The following is a 20,758-nucleotide window of genomic DNA, read 5'->3' as shown; positions in this document are numbered from 1 at the left end:
AGTTATTAGGGAAATTATAGTCCCTAAACACAGGAGTAAAAAGTATTCGGATGGTGATAACCTGCTGTCCATGGTCTTACAAGTGGAAAAAGGTGTCAGGGAGCTGCTTTGGCCTTTTGAGGGCATTGAAAAAGGTATTAAGATGGCCCCCAATGGAACCACATAGGGTTGTAATTCAAGGATTGTTCCTTGCACGTTTGGATTATGGTCATGACCTCTATTTAGGCAGCTGGAAGGTGGTGATAAGGCTTCAAATTGTCCAAAATGCTGCAGCGCGGGTACTGTTAGGCATCCTGAGACCGCAGTCAGCAGGGGAAGCGCTCAACAAGCTTCAGTGGCTTCCCACAGAAGGCAGAGTAAAATTTAAAGCACTGTGTACTACAGGAGGCTAAATAAGACTGGGCCATCCATTTTGCAGGGCATGGCTACCCTCTACTGTGCCAACAGGGATCTGAGATCAAATAATAGGGACCTCTTGGTGATCCCTAAAATTTAGTGAGATGGGAGTGGAAGGCATTCATACACCTATCTTGCACCTAGGCTCTGGAACTCTTTGCCTATAAGTCTCAGATGGGAGGCTAATTTCATGTGTTTTAGATAAAACCTAAAATCAATTCTTTTCTCGTAACCTTCTGTGTAGGGTGTTGCATATTAATCACTCCTCTTTTTCCAATGGTGCTGGGAAACCTGAAGTTTGGGTAACTGTGCGTTCTATAAACCTAGAGAATAGAAGGGAGTTAAAACAAAGGCCAAGGGTAAAGCACACAGGCGAGCAACATGGTGCACTGGTTTAAGAAGCTCATGGTTGAGCAACATGGGCCTTGGGGAAAGAGGAACTCCAGGGAGACAGCTGGAAAATGCAGGCACTTACTTGGATTGGTAAAGCGAAAAGAATAGTCCCCTAAACATGAGCTGTGGAAGGATAGGAGTAAAGAGGAACGATCCGGAGGAGGGCTAAATAGAAGATTGGCAATAAAGCCAACTAGTTGTAAGCAATTGATATGCATGAGCCAACACATTAATAGGAAGAGCCAAGCTAAGGGTCTTTCTTGACTCCAAGACAGTGCACGAGCTGAGCCTGAAAAATCAACATTTAAGTTGAGTAAAAAAGACACTTCAAAAACATTTCTTTAACATGCAAACATTTTGCCTTAGTACATCAGATTGAGAGACCTTTATTAAGGCAAATAAAACATTCCTGCTTACCACATTACATACCCCACCCACGACAAAGACTATTAAATCTACCCTGTATATGGCATAGATTCTTTTTAAAACAAAAAAGAGGGACAGGGAAGATTTATAGATCAGCATGTGTTCACTCGCAAACCATACATCTAGCAGTCACAAAGAAACACCTGGCTCCGGAGAGAGGAAAAACCTAACTGATCAGGAGTGTCTCTTCTGAATATGGATGAATTGCCTCACCCACCAAAGGTGGAATGCTTCCTCAATGGGGATTCTCCTTGTACTGTGAACACTAATCACGGTGCAGGCTACAACTCCCTCATTCAGAAGGAGGAGCTATTTGGATGTTTTGAGAGAGTTGATGGAAACCCTATGTTGAAACAAAGGGCAGTGAGTTATGCTGAACATGTGATGGGTGATAAAGTGAGTAAAACTGACTCCAGTAAATGCGTGCAACTTTTTGTTCCTGCATGTCGGGTTTAAAAAAGCAAAACAGACACTGCAGGCGTGGGTTACTTAACCCTGCTTCTGTGTCACTCAATATAGGGCAACCTGTTTCTGCCAACTAGACCCTCACCAGAGGTCTTCGGCATTTGCCAGGACCTCTATTGCTTGTGCTCATCAAGTGTGCTCATAAAGAAAAATACAAAACCAACCAGTGGTCCACAGTGAGTTTCAGTGACTGATTCACTGTAGATCGACCTGTAGGGGACTACAAAAACCGGTACGTTTTATAATAAAAGTTCATCTATCCAATGCTGTGACCAGCTAACCAAATTTAAGGTGATTGTGTAACCCCGTTGAAACCCCCCCCATGAAGTGTGGGCAGGATTAAACGTGGCGTTCACACAGACTACACCAAAATTCAAACAGAGACCCAGAAAAAAAACGTTAACAAATGGAATCATTAGGATGTCAGAGCATAGTGAGGATGATAAAGCATCTGCTGGAAGATGGTTGACCAGAAATATCAATCAATTACAATTTGTTTGAACTTCATAATTCTCCCAGCTGAACCCTGAGCAAAAACTTCCCAAGAACTATTCAGTGATGGAGAAATCCTTTGCCATGGTAAATACGAATCCTCAAAATGAATATTTTGGCTAGGGCGCACTGCCGAACTACATTATTTGGAATAAACAGGGTAGATTCCACCCCCCCTTTATTTTCCGTTTTTTCAAATATGCTATTGGAAAGGGATTTGGCCAGGCGCTGCTGAGCCAATGCAGAGACACTAACCTAGTTCCCTTAAGACCAGAGGCTCTGAGCTCCTCCGGTTGCTGTGCTTTTCTGAGAACTCTGCGTTGGAGTTCTGCTTGAGTAGACACGCCACCGAGGTGTCAAGTATGTGACAATGCAGCAACTTGGAGCAGAAAGCAGCCGAGGAGCAAACCCCGATGCCGCCGGCCTGTTAAGGGTCTACCCTGCTGCTCAAAGCTACCCTAGCCGGTCTCCCAGAGCAGGTTATAAGGGACTGAAGAGCACCATTCAGAGGTCATTGCTGTTAGGGTGCCAGCACGTGCCTGTAGACTAAATGTCTGCATTATAGACATCTCGTCATAACAAAGTTACTGTAGAACCAGGAAGACCCAACTTAAAATTCTGGCTTTGCAGCTTGTTCCAGTATAGCTCCATGTATTTTTCTTTGTACCTTGCTGTCTTACTTATTCGAAAAAAAGTTAACTACCTGTCTTCTCATCAGTATTGTGTTGTATAATGGTAGATTTGCACTGTTATGAACAATTTTTAAGTCATTCTTTACTGAAATTGTCTCCACTGTAAGGTCGGTGAAACTGATTTACCTCCGTTCAAATCTGGATCCTCGTTTGCATTGAAACATGATTTCTATTGCACACTTTCTCAGCTGACTCTGGCACAGTGTGTGTGTGTAGCTGTGGGGGGTGGATTGGTTGTGAAAGCGTGCTACACAGGCATTGTAGATTCATCTGCAAACCACTCTCCATACACCCCTTCGGACTACTCAAGCTGCCCATGTATGTTGATATCACAAAGATGGACCAGACCTGTGCTGCCCTGATCTTTGCTCTTAAAGAGACTCCTGGCCTGTCCGAGCCCGGAAACGGTAACCTAGTAGGGAAAAAAAAAATACTTCTGACAACATTAATGATTACCTCGTCGGCTGCTTGAAACAAGATTTGTCAGCTCCTAACACAAAACTGGAGGAAATTTCATGACTACATTACATTGCAAAGGTAACTATCACAAGAGCTTTATGTATGTTCAGATGTAAAGGCTTTAATTTCGGGTACACAAAGAATTCAAATGTACCCTGTTTGATACAGTGGGGTAGCGTCCCAAGTGCGGTCAAGGAATTCCCTCTCTCCTAAACCCTGGTTAGGAAGTAAAAGATGTACTAGTTGTGTGAACTTGGCCCATCACAGCCCTGTGTCCTGGTGCCACTGCACGCACCTACAGACTAAACAAAGTGAAGGACAAAAAAAGTCTGTCATTCACATGTTAGTAAGATGGTTTTGCTGTATGTGAATCTGTAGCAAATTTGTCCATTGCAAATGTTACTTGTAAGTGGTTCAGCTTGTCTTCGAAAGTTAATAAATGTTGAAGTATATGCATGGCGTGGAGGGTGGCGTAGATGCTTATGGTAATGAGTATTTAAGTTTTAAAAAATAAATAAATTAAAAAAAGTAGAACTTCTATGAAAAATAAAGTAATGTTCATTGGGTGAAAATGTCAGTATTTGATAGGCTTCTAGCTACAGATTCCTTACCTTTGAATTATCCTTGGGCATCAGACTGGATGTGGAAGGTTTTCGTGAGCAGTACTCCTATGTGCCGGTGGGTGACGTCATTGTCTGCATTATCCACACTGGTTATGTCGTGGGTCCTTTACAGGCGTCACCCAGGTGTGCTGACATTAGTTCTTTCGGGCCAGCTAATCGCTGATTGGAAGAGCTACACCACAGTTAATTTTGACTGTCCAGGCCATGCCTCTGAAGGCTTTGAGGAAGTGGTCCCAGAAGCCAAGCACTCTACTCTGCAAGTAGAGATCACTATCGAGAGGCAGGTCCAAAGTCTTCCTAGTCTCACTCCAAGTCCTTTCGGGTAAGTTGAGGAACAAGAATAAAAATCCAAGAATTCAAAGTGATTTTCTTCTCCTCTTCTGTCTACCAACAAGGCGAGGGAGCAGCGGCTCTCTGGGTCTCCTCTGCAGAACCTGCGCTGACTCTGCTTCTCTAAGAGTTTCCCGGATCAACACCTGCCCAAATCTCAAGAGTTCAATGAGACCATGCACCTCATTTTAGGGCAGCCCGACCCGCTTCAGTGCCTTTGGAGGCTTGCAGTCACAGGGAGGTTGGGGGAGGCTGTGATCTGCTTCAGGTTCTGTGCTGGCAAATTCAGCCTTTACGGGGCTCCGAGGGATCCAGTCCTGGATCTGGACTGGTGCCGGTCTTACCACCTTGATCTTCCTGACTCCAATGATCCTGGAGCTGTCCGTGCCTTGGGGCAGCACCATCGTCCTCACCGACAGAGCTGGATAGGCGTCGCACGATCCAGACTCTGTCAGGTGCTTTGTCTCCTCGTTCAGATCCTGAGCATGTTTCCTATGGGCTAGGCTTTGAGGGTGAATAGGAGGGGGGTCACCTGACCCTTTAGAGTACTAGCACCATAAAGAAATGGACTGACGTGAAAACTTGGGTAAGGCACAGCAGATTGTAAACTTCTCAAGATACTGGCATGCTTTCTCTCTTCCCCCTCACCCCCCGACCCCCACCATGGTTATGGAGGAGGAAGCTTCATATGATATGGTGGTGAGGAGGGCGTCTGAGGTCCTGGACCTTTAACTGCCCTTGATGGCTGTCGAGACTAACCTCTTGACAGAGGTGCTGCAACTGGGCGCTTCTGATGGATACACCTACCTGTGGATTCCTCACCTAAGGAATTCTCCTCTCGCGCCAGCTTCGACGGAAATTTCTTCTAGCTCTGCACGTCGACGATGACGTCACAATAGCCTGATTCCACGCGATGCCGTATGACATCATCCAGGCAATAAGAAGCCCTCTTCGACGTGCAGGCGTCCGTTCCCTTTTTTCCGTGCCTTTGAATAATGGTTTTTCTTTGAGGCTAACAGGGAGCTACAGTTGCGCATCTGTAGTTACAATGTCGCAGCCAAGAAAATCTGGTTTTAAGCCTTGTAACCAGTGTGGGGGTCGGATGTCGGTCACTGACCCCCATGAAAATTGTATCTGGTGCCTTAGTTCCGACCATGAGGTCAAGTCATGCTGTTCCTGCCAGCGCATGAACCCTAAGGCGCTTAAGGAAAGAGAGGCTAAATTGTTCCTGGCCCGGTCCAAGAAGAGGAAGGAAAAGCGGCATCGGAGAGAGTCCTCTTCGAAATCTTTGAGGTCTCATCGTCGTCATGGAGACTCTCGGAGCCGATCGAGTAGAGGTCCGTCCAGGTCCAGATCTGCATCTCCATCAGCTCTGTGCCGTCTGACGTGGGAGATTAGCCCGACCGTCACTCCTCCGCCTCCTACGACTCCAACTTCACCTTTGTCGGTGTTTGAAGTCGTGCCTCTTCAAGAACCGGCAGCTTCTCAAGAGCAGGAGTTGCCTGGCCCATCATCGGCTTCTATGCCGGCGCCGACACCGCAAACATACCCAGCTTTCCTGGCCAGGTACGGAGCCTGCGTCATTTTTAAATGCCATGTTCAATATCTTTTCCTCCATGGCGCCTGGTGGAGGGCATGCGGGTCTGTCGGGCCCTTTAGCTTTTAATTTGGGTGTCTGGCTCCTTACAAGTTGACACCCTTCATGCCATTTTTGCTGCCTGGAGCCACTGCGGCGCCAATGCCCTTGGCGTTACCAAGGAGACCAGTGACGCCTACAATGTCTGCGACTCTGGCGCTAGTGGATTCTCCACGGATCCAGTCTACTGTCAAGGTGCCTGTGGCGCCGGAGTGTCCGGCGTCGGATGTATCCGAAGAACGGCGCCGGCGAAGATCTTTGGCGTCGGCCGACGCCTTAACGCAGGTTTCTAATCCAGACTCCGGTCCAGACGTCTAGTTTTGCGCCTCCTGGAGGAATATAGCAGGCAACATCTGGAGGAAGGCGAAATCTTGGAGCCTTCGGGTGATTTTTCAGGGTCTGGACACTGCAGGCGGTATTGATACTTCCCCTGAATGGGATTTGGCTTCCCCCTGGGGAGTATACCAAAGAGGCTGCATCTTTTCATGCAGTAATAAGGAAGGCTGCAGACGTTTTAGATCTTCCTCTTCCGGCTGCTGAGGTGAAAAGGAACCTTGTGACGGAAGTGCTGCATCCGGCCTCGGTGGTGGCGGAGCCTCTCTTGCCCTTCAATGAGGCTCTCCTGGACCCCATCAAGGACATTTGGAGGAAACCTGTGACTTCTACAGGCTAACAGGGCGGTAGCAAGGCGCTATCGTGCGGCTCCAGGTGACCCGGACTTCCTCTCCAAACATCCAACTCTGGAGAGTTTGGTTGTTCAGGCTTCGTGCTCTTCCCGGTCATCCCCTGGTTCTTTCCCCGGGACCCCTGCGAACAGGAAGTCGAAGAAAATGGACCACGCTGCAAAGAAGGCCTTTTCGTCATGCAGTATGGCCTTGAAGTCGACCAATGCAACCTGCATTTTGGGACGTTATATTCATGCCCTTATGGAGGAAGCAAAAGGTCATCCAAACTTGCCCCAAGAGGTGTTCCATTTGCTAGCGGACGCTCGGGCGGCGGCGACCCAGGTGATCCAGTCTGGGTTGGACACCTCTGATTCTGTGGCAAGGGCTATAGGCACATCAATAGTATTGAGGCATCAGGATTGGCTGCGCTTATCAGACTTTTCTACGGATGTGCAGCCGACTCTCCTGGATCTGCCTTTTGATGGAGAAAAACTCTTTGGGACAAAGGCAGATTCTGCTATTGAACGTGTCAGAGCAGAGCCACAGCGAGGTTGTTAGGACTTCAGGCAGCTACTTCCTCTTCCTTTAGGTCATATAGGAAGTTTAGGGTTTTTGGACGTGGCTCCTCCTTTCGTGGCAGATTCCAGGCACCACAACAATCTGCAAGCTCCCTGCCTTACAGATCACCTGGAGAACCTGGAGGTCAAATGCCTTTGGTCTCCAGTGGAACAGAGATTTCACATCAATCTGTTGGAATTGCGGGAAGTACGTCTGGCTGTCAAGGCCTTCCTCCCTTCCATTCATGGTCAGTCAGTCCAGATTCTGACTGACAACACTACAGCGATGTGGTATATAAACAAGCAGGGAGGAGTGGGGTTGTACCTTCTTTGCAGAGAAGTTCTTCGACTCTGGTCCTGGCTTCAGGACCACAAGATTTGCTTGGTAGCAAACCATTTGGCCGGGGTTCTGAACGTACGTGCAGATGTTCAGTCAACGCAGCTCGGTCGACCACGAGTGGCGTCTTCATCCGGATCTGGTTCTTAACATCTTCCAGATGTGGGGGTGTCCGCAGATAGATCTGTTTGCTACTCAGGAGAACGCCCAGTGCCCGTTATTTTGCAGCCTTCAGTATCCAGTGCAAGGAGCTTTGGGGGAGGTTTTTCAGATGTCCTGGAAGGGTCAGTTGCTTTACGCGTTTCCTCCCATACCCCTGATTCCTTGAGTTCTGAGGAAGATCTGCCAAGACCGGGCCCAGGTCATCTTGATAGCCCCGGATTGGCCAAGAAGGGTGTGGTACACAGACCTTCTCCAACTCTCTGTGCCCACCGCTCCATCTCCCTTACAGGGTGGATCTCCTCTCGCAGTCGCTGGGGCAGATTCTACACCCCCACCTCCCAGAGTCTGCACCTTCATGCCTGGAGATTGAACAGGGCAATCTGAGTGCTTTTTCTCTCCCACCGGAAGTGGTGGATGTTATTTTATCGACCAGGCGACACTCCATCAAAACTATCTATGCAAGTCGATCGGCTAAATTTGTACGTTGGTGTGGAGAGAACCGAATTGATCCCTTAAAGGCTCCCTTGTCTGATATATATTATCATTTGCTCTTTCCTTGGCACAGAAGGGTTGTGCAGTTGCCACAGTTAAGGGCTATTTATCAGCACTGTCCGCTTTTCTGTGCCTTCCTGATCAACCTTCCTTGTTTAAATCTCCAATTGTTTTGAGGTTTGTTAAGGGACTCACTAATAAGTTTCTGCCCTCACCATTTGTTATGCCTCAGTAGACTTTAAGTTAGTATTAGCATTTCTAATGGGATCGCCATTTGAACCAATGCATTCTTGTGCTTTGCGTTTGCTGGTTCTTAAGACTGTATTCCTGGTAGCATAACATCGGCCAGAAGAGTCGGTGAGCTTCATGCTCTTAGTGTAGAGTCTCCATACCTTTCCTTCTTTAGAGACAAAGTGGTGTTAAGTACCAAGGCGGCTTTCCTCCCGAAGGTTGTTACACCCTTTCACTTGGGGCACTCTATTACTCTCTTCCTTTTACCCTCTGCCTCATCCATCCAAGGAGGGAGAGAGGCTCCACCGACTGGATTCACAAAGAGCATTGAGCTTCTGTGTCGACATGACGAGGGAGTTCAGGCAAGATGATCAGCTCTTCGTTGGATACGTGGGGAAGAGGAAAGGCAGAGCAGTCCACAAGAGAACGCTATCCAGGTGGGTCATTCTCTGTATTAAGCTTTGTTATTCCTTAGCTAAGAAAGAACCACCTGTAGGGCTTCGTGCCCATTCCCCCAGAGCTAAGGCTGCCTCCTTCGGCTTTGGCTAGGGGTGTTCCTGTGGTTGACATCTGCAGGGCGGCAACTTGGGCATCCCTCCATACTTTTGACAAACATTATTGTTTGGATTCTGAGGTTAGGAGGGATGGCCGTTTTGCTCGCTTGGTGCTGCAGGATTTCTTGGTTTGACCATTCGGGCACCCACCTCCGGAGGTAGTACTGCTTTGGGACTCTGTTCTTTAGGTGAGGAATCCACAGGCGGGTGTATCCATCAGAAGAATAAGTTACTTACCTTCGGTAATGCTTTTTCTGGTGGATACATTAACTACCTGTGGATTCCTCACGGTCCCACCCGCCTCCCCGTTGCCTGAATGGTTGTTCCGCGAAATCCTTGGGTGAGCGGCAGTTGTCTTGTGTGTGTGTGTGTGTGTGTGTGTGTGTGTGTGTGTGTGTGTGTGTGTATATATATATATACTTTATGTATATGGTTATAGCATGTATATATGTATTTCTTTCTCTGGTCTTGATAATTCAAGTTCTCACTATTGATTTTGACTGGCATATTTAATTTCTTGTTATTTTTAGTGTAATAAATGTTGTGTTTTCACTTCTTTGGATGTGATTATGTTCTCTTCAAGGTCAAATTTTCACCTGTTCGCCTCTAAGGCACACAAAAAATGGTGATGACTGACGTCTGCACGACGGCTTCTTATTGCCTGGATGACGGCATTGCGTGGAGTCGGGCTATTGTGATGTTGACGTGCAGAGCTATTAGAAATTTCTGCCGAAGCTGGCGCGAGGGGAGAATTCTTTAGGTGAGGAATCAACAGGTAGTTAATGTATCCACCCGAAAAAGCATTACCGAAGGTAAGTAACTTATTCTTCCTCCTCGGAACCCCTGCTTCCATTCAGTGATGCCCTCACTGACGTCCTACTGGGTACCTGGTCCGAACCTAGCACAGGGCTCCTTTCAACAGGACGATTGCCTACTGCCATCTCCCTGCGGTCCTAAGTTTCTTAACACAACACCCCGCCCCTGAAACCTTGGTGGACTAAGCCTCGTATGGCACGTTCCCTTCCGCTCCCCCATATAGGGAATCCAAAATGACTCACATGGGAAGATGTTTCTTCCACCAGCCTTGCATTGCGGTCCATGAACTCACCATTACTTTTGGGCTGTTGTTCCTGTGGGATACAGTTGGGCAAGTGCTGCCACAGGTCCTGAAGGAGGCCCGGACTCTACTCCCAGGCTGTTGCCAATGGGAGAGTCATAGCAAAGTGCACAATATAGGCAGAGCAGTTTCTTTGACACTGACCCTGAGGTTCCACGCCTGGTTGAGGATGTCTGGCTTTTTAGGGGATGTCCAAGTTTCTTTGATGGACATGCCTTGTGATGGCAACTCTCTTCAGAGACGGGCCATACTTGGTGCTAGAGTGCGTCAAGGATTCTCTGGCTACAGCCAGGTCCTTTGTCCTCGCGGAGGCCCCTTGTTCTCTCCCTAACCCCTGTCTGCTTTTTGCCCCTTTCCAACCATGCCCATTCCCAGTCAGCCTCTGTTCCTCACTTGCTACCTAGCTTCTGCGTGGCTGATGATATGGGACTCACGACCTTGTGGGTCAGGTGGCCAGCGGAGGTGTGGTCAGTCTGTGCCATCCTCCCAACCCCCAAAAAACAGCCTCTCAGCCTACCTAGTCTGACTAGCTTCCGCCATGGTCCAGTTGGTGTATGGATTCGACATCACCTGCTCTGCTGGCAATCCATTACTTCAGACACGTAAATTTTTCAGAGTTTGAAGGGACTACTCCTTCCCCTTCAAGACTACCCTTCCATCCATGCAACCATTGTACGATCAGATGACAGAGGATCATTTGTCCCTCCCGTGTGAGGAAGTTGCGGCTGTCTTGGCCCAGGGAGCAGCGGTGGGGTGGTAGGATTTGTCATAGTTCGACTCATTTCTAAGCAAGACTGCTGATTCAGGAATGACAGCACTTTTGTAAGAGACTAAGCCACTCAAGTCTCAACTGTCTGCCCAACCGTCCCGGCTCACAAGCAGCACCTCATCAAAAACCCAGACCGTAAAACCTGATTTCAGGCAGCCTTATGCATGGACTCGAGATTGCGACATCTCAGGAAAGTCGTGGTGGAACAGAAGTTATCCTTTTTTTCACGTTAGCAACAAGTCTCAGTCACACACGGGCAATGAAGGAGATGCAGGAGGGTTTTCAATATTGTCTGCAATAAAATGCATGAGCTGCAATGATTAGGATACTATATAGTAAAAGCATAATTATGAAGATGAGAGTTGTGAATATAAAGACTCAAGATTCCTTCTCTTCCCGCCCCCCCCCCCCCCCCCCCACTCCCCCAGCAAAGAGAACCTAATGAGAGATAGGTATGATAAAACTAATCTGCCAGTACCATGTCCATGAGAAACACACACCCCCTCCCTCAACCCTCATTACCTTGGAATGAGGTCTCTTGGTCAGACACTGTGGTGACACAAAGGCTGAGTTCTGCAGAAAGGTGGTTTGCAATGTAGATGGCATCTGGGAGGAATCCCTCTAATGACCTTGTCTGTGTGAGATGTATTTATACAGATCATGGAGGACCCCTGACGCAGATATGTTCCAAAACAACTGCTAAGGAGCCAGACTTATAGCAGCAATTAAATAGCCAATGCCCCAACAAGTGTACACAATGTGCCTGTCACACGTAAGTACATCACTGATCATGTCGCCTTCACAGAGTGGCACTGATAATGCAAATCAGAGCATTTCTATAACTATAAACAAAGGCGGCCGTCTTAAAAAATAATAAAATAAATGGACTAAAACAGCTAAGTTAAGAATGTTAAAAGTCACTAGGTAAAGGGGCACAGGCATGCAAGCCATAGGGCTAAGCTAAACTCCTGTGTCCCAATAAAAACTAAATTGGATTCACCACAGGGTGAGATCCCTGTGCTAGAAGTAGGCTGTGGCCACTATTCACTCTACTTTCTGGTATCCAAAAAGGATAAGGGTCTTCGCCATATTCTAGACCTTCGGTCCCTGAATTTCTTCCTCAAGAAGGAAAAATTAAAGATGCCCACCATTGGTTCATGTTCTTCATGCCCTGGAGGATAACTTTGGAGTTTTCAGAAAGCTTACTTTCATATCCCAGTCCTGCCTACCCATAGATGTTACTTGTGGTTCATGGCAGGCCACAAGCACTTTCAGTTCACTGGGCACCCCTTTGGCCTCTCCAGCGCCCCCTCTGGTGATCACCAAGGTGATGGTGGTTATAGCTCATGTGTGGGGATCATGGGTTTCAGCCTTTTCCTATTTCAATGATTGGTTGTTTAACGTGGGCTCCCCGAGGCTGTAGTCTTCCCACCTCCAGTCTGTGGCATACCTGCGTTTGCTGGGGTTTATTATAAATGTGCTAAAGTTGCTCCTGACTCTCTCAGATGCTCCCTCTCATCAGCGCTGTTCTGGGCACACTGCAATTTCGGGTATTTTCTCCCAAGCGGTGAGTCCAGGATATTCACGTTAATATACCAATGTTTCATCCCCTGTCCTGGATTTCGGTGTGAAGACAGATTGCTGGGCCTCATGGCTTCCTGCTGGTGAAACATGCAAAATGGTGTGTAATCTACATTGTGTTTGCATAGCGTTTACTACCCCTGATGAGGCGCCAAAGTACTTTACATTAAGTAGCAAGCTACGCAGAGCTTAGCTAATGGTCAGTCCATTTGTTATTGCAGTTAATCTTGCATGCTCAGCCAATGCATTCAATCCAATTATTGTGGTAATTGTTGACATAGAAGTGATTATCGGAGGTTGGCTACATGAGGCCCAATTAATATTGTTGTTTCCAAAGAGTTTTAAGGCAGATGGGCTTGAGATTTTTAGAGTAACATGTCTGCAGATGAGGGAGACTGAAGCTAGAAAAAAAAAAAAGCAGAGGTCATTTATTAAAAAATAAAGTGGTGGATGGTCAGTTTTTCATGCAGTATTTTAAGGATTCTAACAGATTGAGAATTTTTGCATGCAATTTGTGGATGTAAACCTGTTGAAATAAATTGTTTCCTTCAAAGACACTTCTCACAGTAAAAAAGGAAGCGCAGTGTGACAAAAAAAGAACCTTCTGTATATTTACCTGCTAGACCACATTTAGAGCTATAAAGTATTGGAGTTCATGCATATTATATGCACCATAAACAATATACTATAAAAGTGTGTAAACATCCACCAACTTAAAAATATAGCAAGGCAATTTATATAGATACATTGCAGAAACAGTACATCAAATGCCAGGTTTGTCACCCATTCAATGTCTGGTTTGGTTCGCACTACCCCCTTCCTCTGCCTGAACCTGAAGAGCACCCCCACAGAACAGATCATATCTAGCACAATGGAAGTGTCCGGTGTCACCTTCTCCTTCTAGGATCCGCCTTGCCTCATAGTAGTATGCGGGCTCTGCAATGGGACCTGAAGTTCCATTGGGCTCCAGATCTCGGAGCGAACTGCACAAGATTTGCAGTGGTGGTTAAACTGGAATTTGGTCAGAGGAAGGTCCCTCTCCCTTCCTCCAACCAGATCTGACAGTAGTGACAGATGCAGCTCTCCTGGGATGGGGCAGCCATCTGGGAAAGGTGGAGATCCGAGGCAACTGGTCTCCGGCGGAAATGGGACTCAACATCAACCTGTTAGAACTCTGTACGATCCGGCTGGCATCAGAAGACTTTCTTCCCTCTGTCAAGGGAAAGATGGTGCAGGTGTTCACAGACAACACCACCACCACGTGGTACTACAAAAAGCAGGCCGGGTGGGGGACGTGGACACTTTGTCAAGAGGTTCTGTGCCTCTGACCATGGTTGGAACAGCAGGGCATATCCCTGGTGGTTAAGCATCTGGTGAGCTTTGAGCACCAGAGCGGACGAACTCTGCAGACAATGTCTAGCAGGTCACGAATGGTGTTTCCATCCAGTGGTTGCACAGGTTCTCTAAATAGTGTGGAGAGCCTTGGTTAGATATGTTTGCCTCTGCCAAGGGCGCACAACATCAGCAGTTTTGCACGTTGTAGTTTCCAAAGCGCAATTGCTCAGCAGCACTTTTCATCTTGAGTGGAGTTCAGTCCTCCTGTACACCTTTCCACCCATACCACTCCTGCACAGAGTTGTCAAGAACAGGAGTGACTGGGCACAAAGGATCTTGTATCCCAATCTGCTGAGCTTGTCCATTAAATCTTCTATCAGACTGTCCCTCGGGGAATAACTTTTCGCAGTAGCAGGAGAGAGTTCTGTACCCTAACCTGTCCACTCTCCGCCTTATTGCGTGGAGATTGAGCGCCAGCAGTTGACCGCCTTTGACCTTTCTCCCCAAGTTTGTAACGTCACCTTACCTAACAGGTGTCCCTCCACCAAAATAGTATACGCCTGTTGGGAGAAATTTGTGGCATGGTGCACAGCCAAGTTGGACACTGAAACTCCCCCCCTGTCCTGCCCTATGAGGTCCTGTTTATCTGTTCCCTTTCCCAACAGGACTGAATATTTGTCAGCTAAATCTGCTTTTTTTTTTTTTAGGTTGCCTGATCCACCATAGGTTCCTCAAAAGTATTACACATGTTCTTCCTCCATCCCCATTGATTATGCCCCAAAGGGATCTGAATTTATTTTTTGACCTTTCTGATGTGTGCTCCTTTTGAGCCTATCCACTATTGCCCTCTCAGGCTTCTCACGTTGAAAACTCCTTTCCTTGTGGCAATTGCACCTGCTCGCAGGGTGCTGGTTTCATTTTCTTTGTTCTTATTTGTGTCTTCCATGGAGCGTGGGCCAAGAATTGAGTAATGTGTGTGTTTTTTTTTTTTTTTTTTTTTTTTTTTTTGTGTCTTTCCTCTGCCTGCGCTCAGATTGAGACACTTGTCTACTATAGCCATAGGCCTGTTGAATGTTTAAAAACTCCAGGACGATACTGCAGCATCTTATTTAATTTTGAAAATGATTTTCTTTCTCAAGGTCAAACTTAAACTTTGTATTAAAGCAGTTAATGTAGCTGTATGTTTTTCTCAGATGTACCTCTTCTCCATGCTAACACTAACCACCGAAGGCAGTTTGTGCCATACCATACAATGACAGCTCATACTATATTAAACAGTAACATACCATACATTTGACAGACCAGACCATACCTACTATACAGTGACAGGCCACATCGTACCGTGCAATGGCTATTTATACTATACAACAAAGGCCAAACCATACTATACAATGACAAACCATACCTTACAATATCATACAATGATGGACTGAAACATACCGTATTATACTACACATGCCATAAAATGACTGGCCATAACATAAAATACCATACCATGCTATAATACTATACAGTAACATACTGTACTACACAATGGCAGACCATACTGTACTATAAAACAGGCTACACGATACTGTACAATAACAAGCCAAAGCATAGCATACCTTATTATACAGTGACAAGCCATAGCATACAATAAAAAGACCTACCGTATTAAACCAGCCATACCATATGAAAGGCATATCGTTTGTGCTGTACAATGCCATGCCATAGTATTCATCATAACTTATACAAGATCTACTGACTTTTTTTTTTTTTTTGTGAGATCTTTTAGCTTTGCAATGGTTGTTTATCGCACTTTGAAGTAAATGTCTTTTTCAAGCTACCAGTAATTTGTAAAGAAATTGGTTAGGCATTGTTTAATTTAGTTGGATATATTAGGAACAAAACTATGGCAATTGCGAGGTTCAGTGGATTTAGGCGATTATGTGGCTTTAGCGTTACTTCCAAATCGTGGCTTCACTGCATTTGACACATAATTGCAGGTTTCACCAAAAACGTTTCTCTGAAGTGGATAAAAATAATGCTGAAAAATAATGTGCTGCATAATTTGCATTTTTCCCGCATAATTTAATCTGGCCACATCATTTTATCACAATCACATCTTGACTTGCAAATCACCTGCGCTTTTTTTTTTGTTTTTTTGTTTTATTTTTTTCCTCTCCCTTGTATTTTCCAGGCGTCTGTCCCCAGAATGTTAGGCACCTTTTGAGGGTTGACCCCACGTGACTTTGGCCCTTGGAATACATTTTTACATAGTGAGAAAGTCGTAATTGGTCATGGATTGCAGGTTTTCAAGTTTGCGAAGCATTTTCAAAGCCCTCTTCCATGCTATCACATTTGTCAAATTCAAAATGTGACTGGAGTAAGTCACGAGTCACGAAATTAAATGTACATCAATCGCGTAGGTATACAAAAATGGTTTACACTTTTTTTTTCTTCTTTTTTTTTCTTTTTTAACTGCTTATCTCAGTAATGTTTCACTTTAATGTTAAATTTGGTGCTAATCTCTGCAGTGATTTTTGGCTGTAGAAACAAGCAAAATGTCTTGTGGGAACAACTGTGGGAAAGGCCACCCTTGGCACACCAATAGTTTCTCATATTTGTTGGAAGTCTACCCAGGGTGTCCGATTTATAGGGGCATTTAAAAAAATCGTTTGAAAGTGCAGCTGCATAATAACTACAGTGACTACAACAGTGTCTGTCAAATTCCTCGTAACCACAGGTTGTTGTCTGTGGTAACTTATTTGAGGGGCAAAAATGCTTGTATCTCAGATTTCGTTCTAGAATCACTTGACAGAAGAAAACTAGGGCCAAACACACAGCAGCATCCATATTATCGTCCCATTGCACAGAATTAACCCCTTTAGGTCCAGATCCATTTTCATATCCCTGTTCATAACTGCTGCGCAAAAACAAATCAGCATGTCCTAAACCATACATAACGATTGACAGTTTGCTTTTTTTTCTGCATTGTTAGGGGAGGGTCATCTTGAGTCAGTCACTCGAGGCTTTACCTCTTCCCACACTCAACTATGGTATTAAATAGGATATACTCTGTATATTATGTACATAAACTGGGAAACTAAATATTGCACAGTAACGTTAATCGAAAGTATACTAATAGACATACTCACATTACATGCGCTTCACAGATGACAACTACACTCCTGATATCTAACTATCGATTTTCTTATTACAAAAAGTTACTGCACATGAAACCATGCTTAAAATATTAATTCAGATTCAGTGTTCTATACTATTGATCACCATTGTTAAGAGAGGGGAATTATGACTCACTCAAAGCTTCATCTCTTGTGAACATAAGAATTAACTAACTGCAAAATATGGGTGCGGACTTTATAAATATATGTGATAAACTTTTTAATGTATAATGGTTGCGGCAAGTTCCCTTCAGTGTTTAAAATGTATTTTTTTTTAATAAAGCCGTTGTCAGCATGTGCATCCATTACTTAAACTCCAGTCTTGGTTCTGGATCCTCAAGTGAGCTTCATACCTGCTTTTTGGATTATTGTGCATGTAGCTGTTCTGGATACTCATTAAATGTGACTTTTTGTGAACGCCAGAATTTTAGCACGGTAAGTATCTCAATAGATGGAACAATTCCAACCATTTATAATTTTGATCTGTATGATGGCTTGTTTTGCATGATTTAAGCTATTAAGTGTTATATAGAGATTCGGATTGTTTAAACTATGCAGTCTTTGCAGAATGTTAACTCTAGCACGGATAAACTTTGTTCAGAGCCAAAAATGGCAAGAAAGTGCAAATATAACCTCTTGTCTCTATTGCACACCTATAAATATTTTGCTTTTTAAAATGTTCAAGTGAAGGCATAGAATGTTTTGTACATCTTGGTGAACTAGGTTTGTGGGGGTTCCCCCCCCCCTACCTTTCTCCCTGCAATTCTCATAGCGCCAGTAAAATCTGTTGTGCCTGTAACTTGCGTCTCTTGCCATTATACCTTGTATAAATTAAGTACATATTGTTTTTAATTTCTTTCCCAGAAATGAGCCGTCAGACTGCTACTGCACTTCCCACAGGTACTTCAAAGTGTACACCATCTCAAAGGGTTCCAGCTCTTACTGGCACAACAGCATCCAACAATGACTTGGCCAGTCTCTTCGAGTGCCCTGTGTGTTTTGACTATGTCTTGCCTCCAATTCTTCAGTGTCAGAGTGGCCATTTGGTTTGTAGCAACTGTCGACCGAAACTTACTTGTTGTCCAACTTGCCGTGGCCCTTTGGGATCAATTCGTAATTTGGCTATGGAAAAAGTTGCCAATTCTGTGTTATTTCCATGTAAATATGCCTCTTCTGGATGTGAGGTGACCTTGCCCCATACAGAGAAAGCTGATCATGAAGAGCTCTGCGAGTTCAGGCCTTACTCGTGTCCTTGCCCTGGTGCATCCTGCAAGTGGCAAGGTTCATTGGATGCTGTAATGCCACATTTAATGCATCAACATAAGTCTATAACAACATTGCAAGGAGAAGATATTGTTTTTCTTGCTACAGACATTAATCTTCCTGGTGCAGTCGACTGGGTTATGATGCAGTCTTGTTTTGGCTTTCATTTCATGTTGGTCTTGGAGAAACAGGAGAAATATGATGGACATCAGCAATTCTTTGCCATTGTTCAGCTCATAGGAACACGCAAACAAGCTGAAAATTTTGCTTATCGATTGGAACTTAATGGTCATAGGCGGCGATTGACTTGGGAAGCAACTCCTCGATCAATTCATGAAGGAATTGCAACAGCCATTATGAATAGTGACTGTCTAGTTTTTGATACAAGCATTGCACAGCTTTTTGCAGAAAATGGCAACTTGGGAATCAACGTGACAATATCCATGTGCTGAAATGGCAGACCTTTATGTTTTTCAGGCCAGTGTTTAACTGCTTTCAAATAAGGCAACAGACACATTGTTAACCGTTACTGATATTTATTGCCAGATGCAAACTATTTTACTAGATCTTTGGCGTATGAAGGGTAATAAAGGTAAGACGGTTAAAGTACAGGAACCAGTTGCATGTAGTAACACTAATATATTTAAATCAACAGTAAACCACTGAAATATATATATTGCTCTAAATATATATATAAATATATGTACCCTGAGATGGGCATCTTTTGTATTAAAAAGAAGCCTGAATCTTAAAATGATGTAAAATAGTTCTGCAATGTGTTTGTAGATTGTACAGTGTAAAGGATGCTGTTTTGTGTATTTTTTATTTTTATTTTTCACCCTTGACAAGCCATTATGAGTGGTCTCTACCCATTTGCTTTTTCTTCTTTTGTAATTCACTACATAGTATTTGCTGCTGTTTTGTGTACAATTTGTGTATTTCTAAGTTTTTCATCAGTAAATTTGACCTGTCTGTAATGCAGGTTTTTCAAACAAGGATTTGTTCTTCGTACCTCGTAATCAACTATATCTTGTGATGTCTAATCTTGTTTTCATTTGATACCTTTGAGTCTCATTTTTCTAAATTCAGTTATTTTTGTGATAGTTTGAGCATCTAGGGGAGCTAAATTGCCACAACAAAACTAAATTGATGTTACACGCTTTTTTTTTTTTTGTCATCTGTTGCCCGCAAACACAACTTGAAGCAATTGTGCAGAAATGTTGAAAAAATATGTTCTGGCACGTTTACAAAGAGGTTTAGTGAGATTTAAATTATAGCTTTGTTCCTCTATCAATTGCTTTGCAGTACAAGTTGTTGCTTTCCACATTTCTTGAATCAAAAATCAAGTCTCAAAATTGAGATGTTATACATCTTTTATATTTGTCATTAAAGTAATACCTGTTAAACTACCTCTTAGCTTTGAGTTATTTACAACAAAGTAGTTTGTACAATATTCATTTATATAGTCAATCCTAGTGAGTTTTCATTACCCTAACCTAAACTGTTTAAAGCAACACTATGCTGATTGAAAACAAAGCAACAGTTCTGATTTACTACTTTGGTTGAAATTGCCACCTGTTTTGTTAGCACAATGTATATTGAGTTTGCCTTAATATAACTAATAGTGCAGTTCTAATTGTCATTTTAAATGTTTCATTTTTTTTCACCGTGGATCTAAGTGTGAGGAAGCGTGTGTGTGTGTGTGTGTGTGTGTGTGTGTGTGTATATATATATATATGTGTGTGTGTGTATGTGTATATATATATATATATATATATATATATATATATTTCTTATTTGAAAGCCTAGTATGGATGGAGTTTTATTTCACCTAGGCTTTATCTACATCTTCTTGTTTCCCCCAATATATTTTCCTAAACCCTCTGCAGGCACAAGTAACAAGCTTTTAATTACAACTGTTCTTGGTCTGTCAGGTCAGCAATTAGTTTACCATTTTCTATGATTAACTCAATAGATTTTCATGAATGTTGAATTGATTTACTTTTCTACTTTACGTTGTATTGGCTGGTGTACAAGGAACCAAAGGTTTGTACAGGGATTGATCTTAAGCTGTAAAATAAAATAAAGCTAGTTTTACATATTTAATTAAAAATGAAGTACATTCTTACTGTATTGTTACTAAACAGCCAGCTGCCAGTGGTTACTATTATTCATTTTTATTAAAAACAAAACTTTCTAACCAGCTTGAAGTAAGTTTGAGTCTTCTAGAAACTTCATATTATCTTTTAAAAGTACCACTATTCTGCAGATCCCTTCCTGCTGTTCTATCTAGTCTTAATAGGTTTCCCCATAAGTATTGTTCCATTTGAAAGAATTTGAGAGATTCAGGACTTGCAGTCCACTGCGCCTCCAGTCATTAGAGTTGATCAGTTACTTTTTAGCTACTGATGTTTCTGGGAGTATTTTTTACTATCCATTCCAGGACAAGTCTACTGTCAAAATGAGTAATTGCACAATATGAACTCCAGTGTTGTAATTCATGTGTAGCTTAATGTAGCCATTAATGATGCAATGTCTGCCCAGTGATTGCGTACATTCTGATATCACACACTAAATCCTGGAATGTGCCTGTCAAATTAAAGCCTGTATCTAATCTAG

At 43.9% G+C, this 20,758-nt stretch overlaps 1 protein-coding gene across 2 annotated transcripts in view; it reads left to right on the top strand.

The window, feature by feature from the left end:
• Positions 1-19,548, top strand: part of SIAH1 (siah E3 ubiquitin protein ligase 1) — a 61,220-nt gene extending 41,672 nt beyond the window's left edge. For both annotated transcript variants that reach the window (XM_069217844.1, XM_069217843.1), the window contains exon 2: positions 17,741-19,548. In XM_069217844.1, the coding sequence (XP_069073945.1) occupies positions 17,743-18,591 (849 nt within the window). In that variant the 5' untranslated portion in view covers positions 17,741-17,742 and the 3' untranslated portion in view covers positions 18,592-19,548. The remainder of the gene's footprint in view (positions 1-17,740) is intronic.
• The last annotated feature ends 1,210 nt before the right edge of the window (positions 19,549-20,758 follow it).

The sequence above is a fragment of the Pleurodeles waltl genome, chromosome 12 (genome assembly GCF_031143425.1).
Source record: "Pleurodeles waltl isolate 20211129_DDA chromosome 12, aPleWal1.hap1.20221129, whole genome shotgun sequence".
Classification (NCBI taxonomy): domain Eukaryota; kingdom Metazoa; phylum Chordata; class Amphibia; order Caudata; family Salamandridae; genus Pleurodeles; species Pleurodeles waltl.
This window is presented reverse-complemented; position numbering and strand designations above follow the sequence as displayed.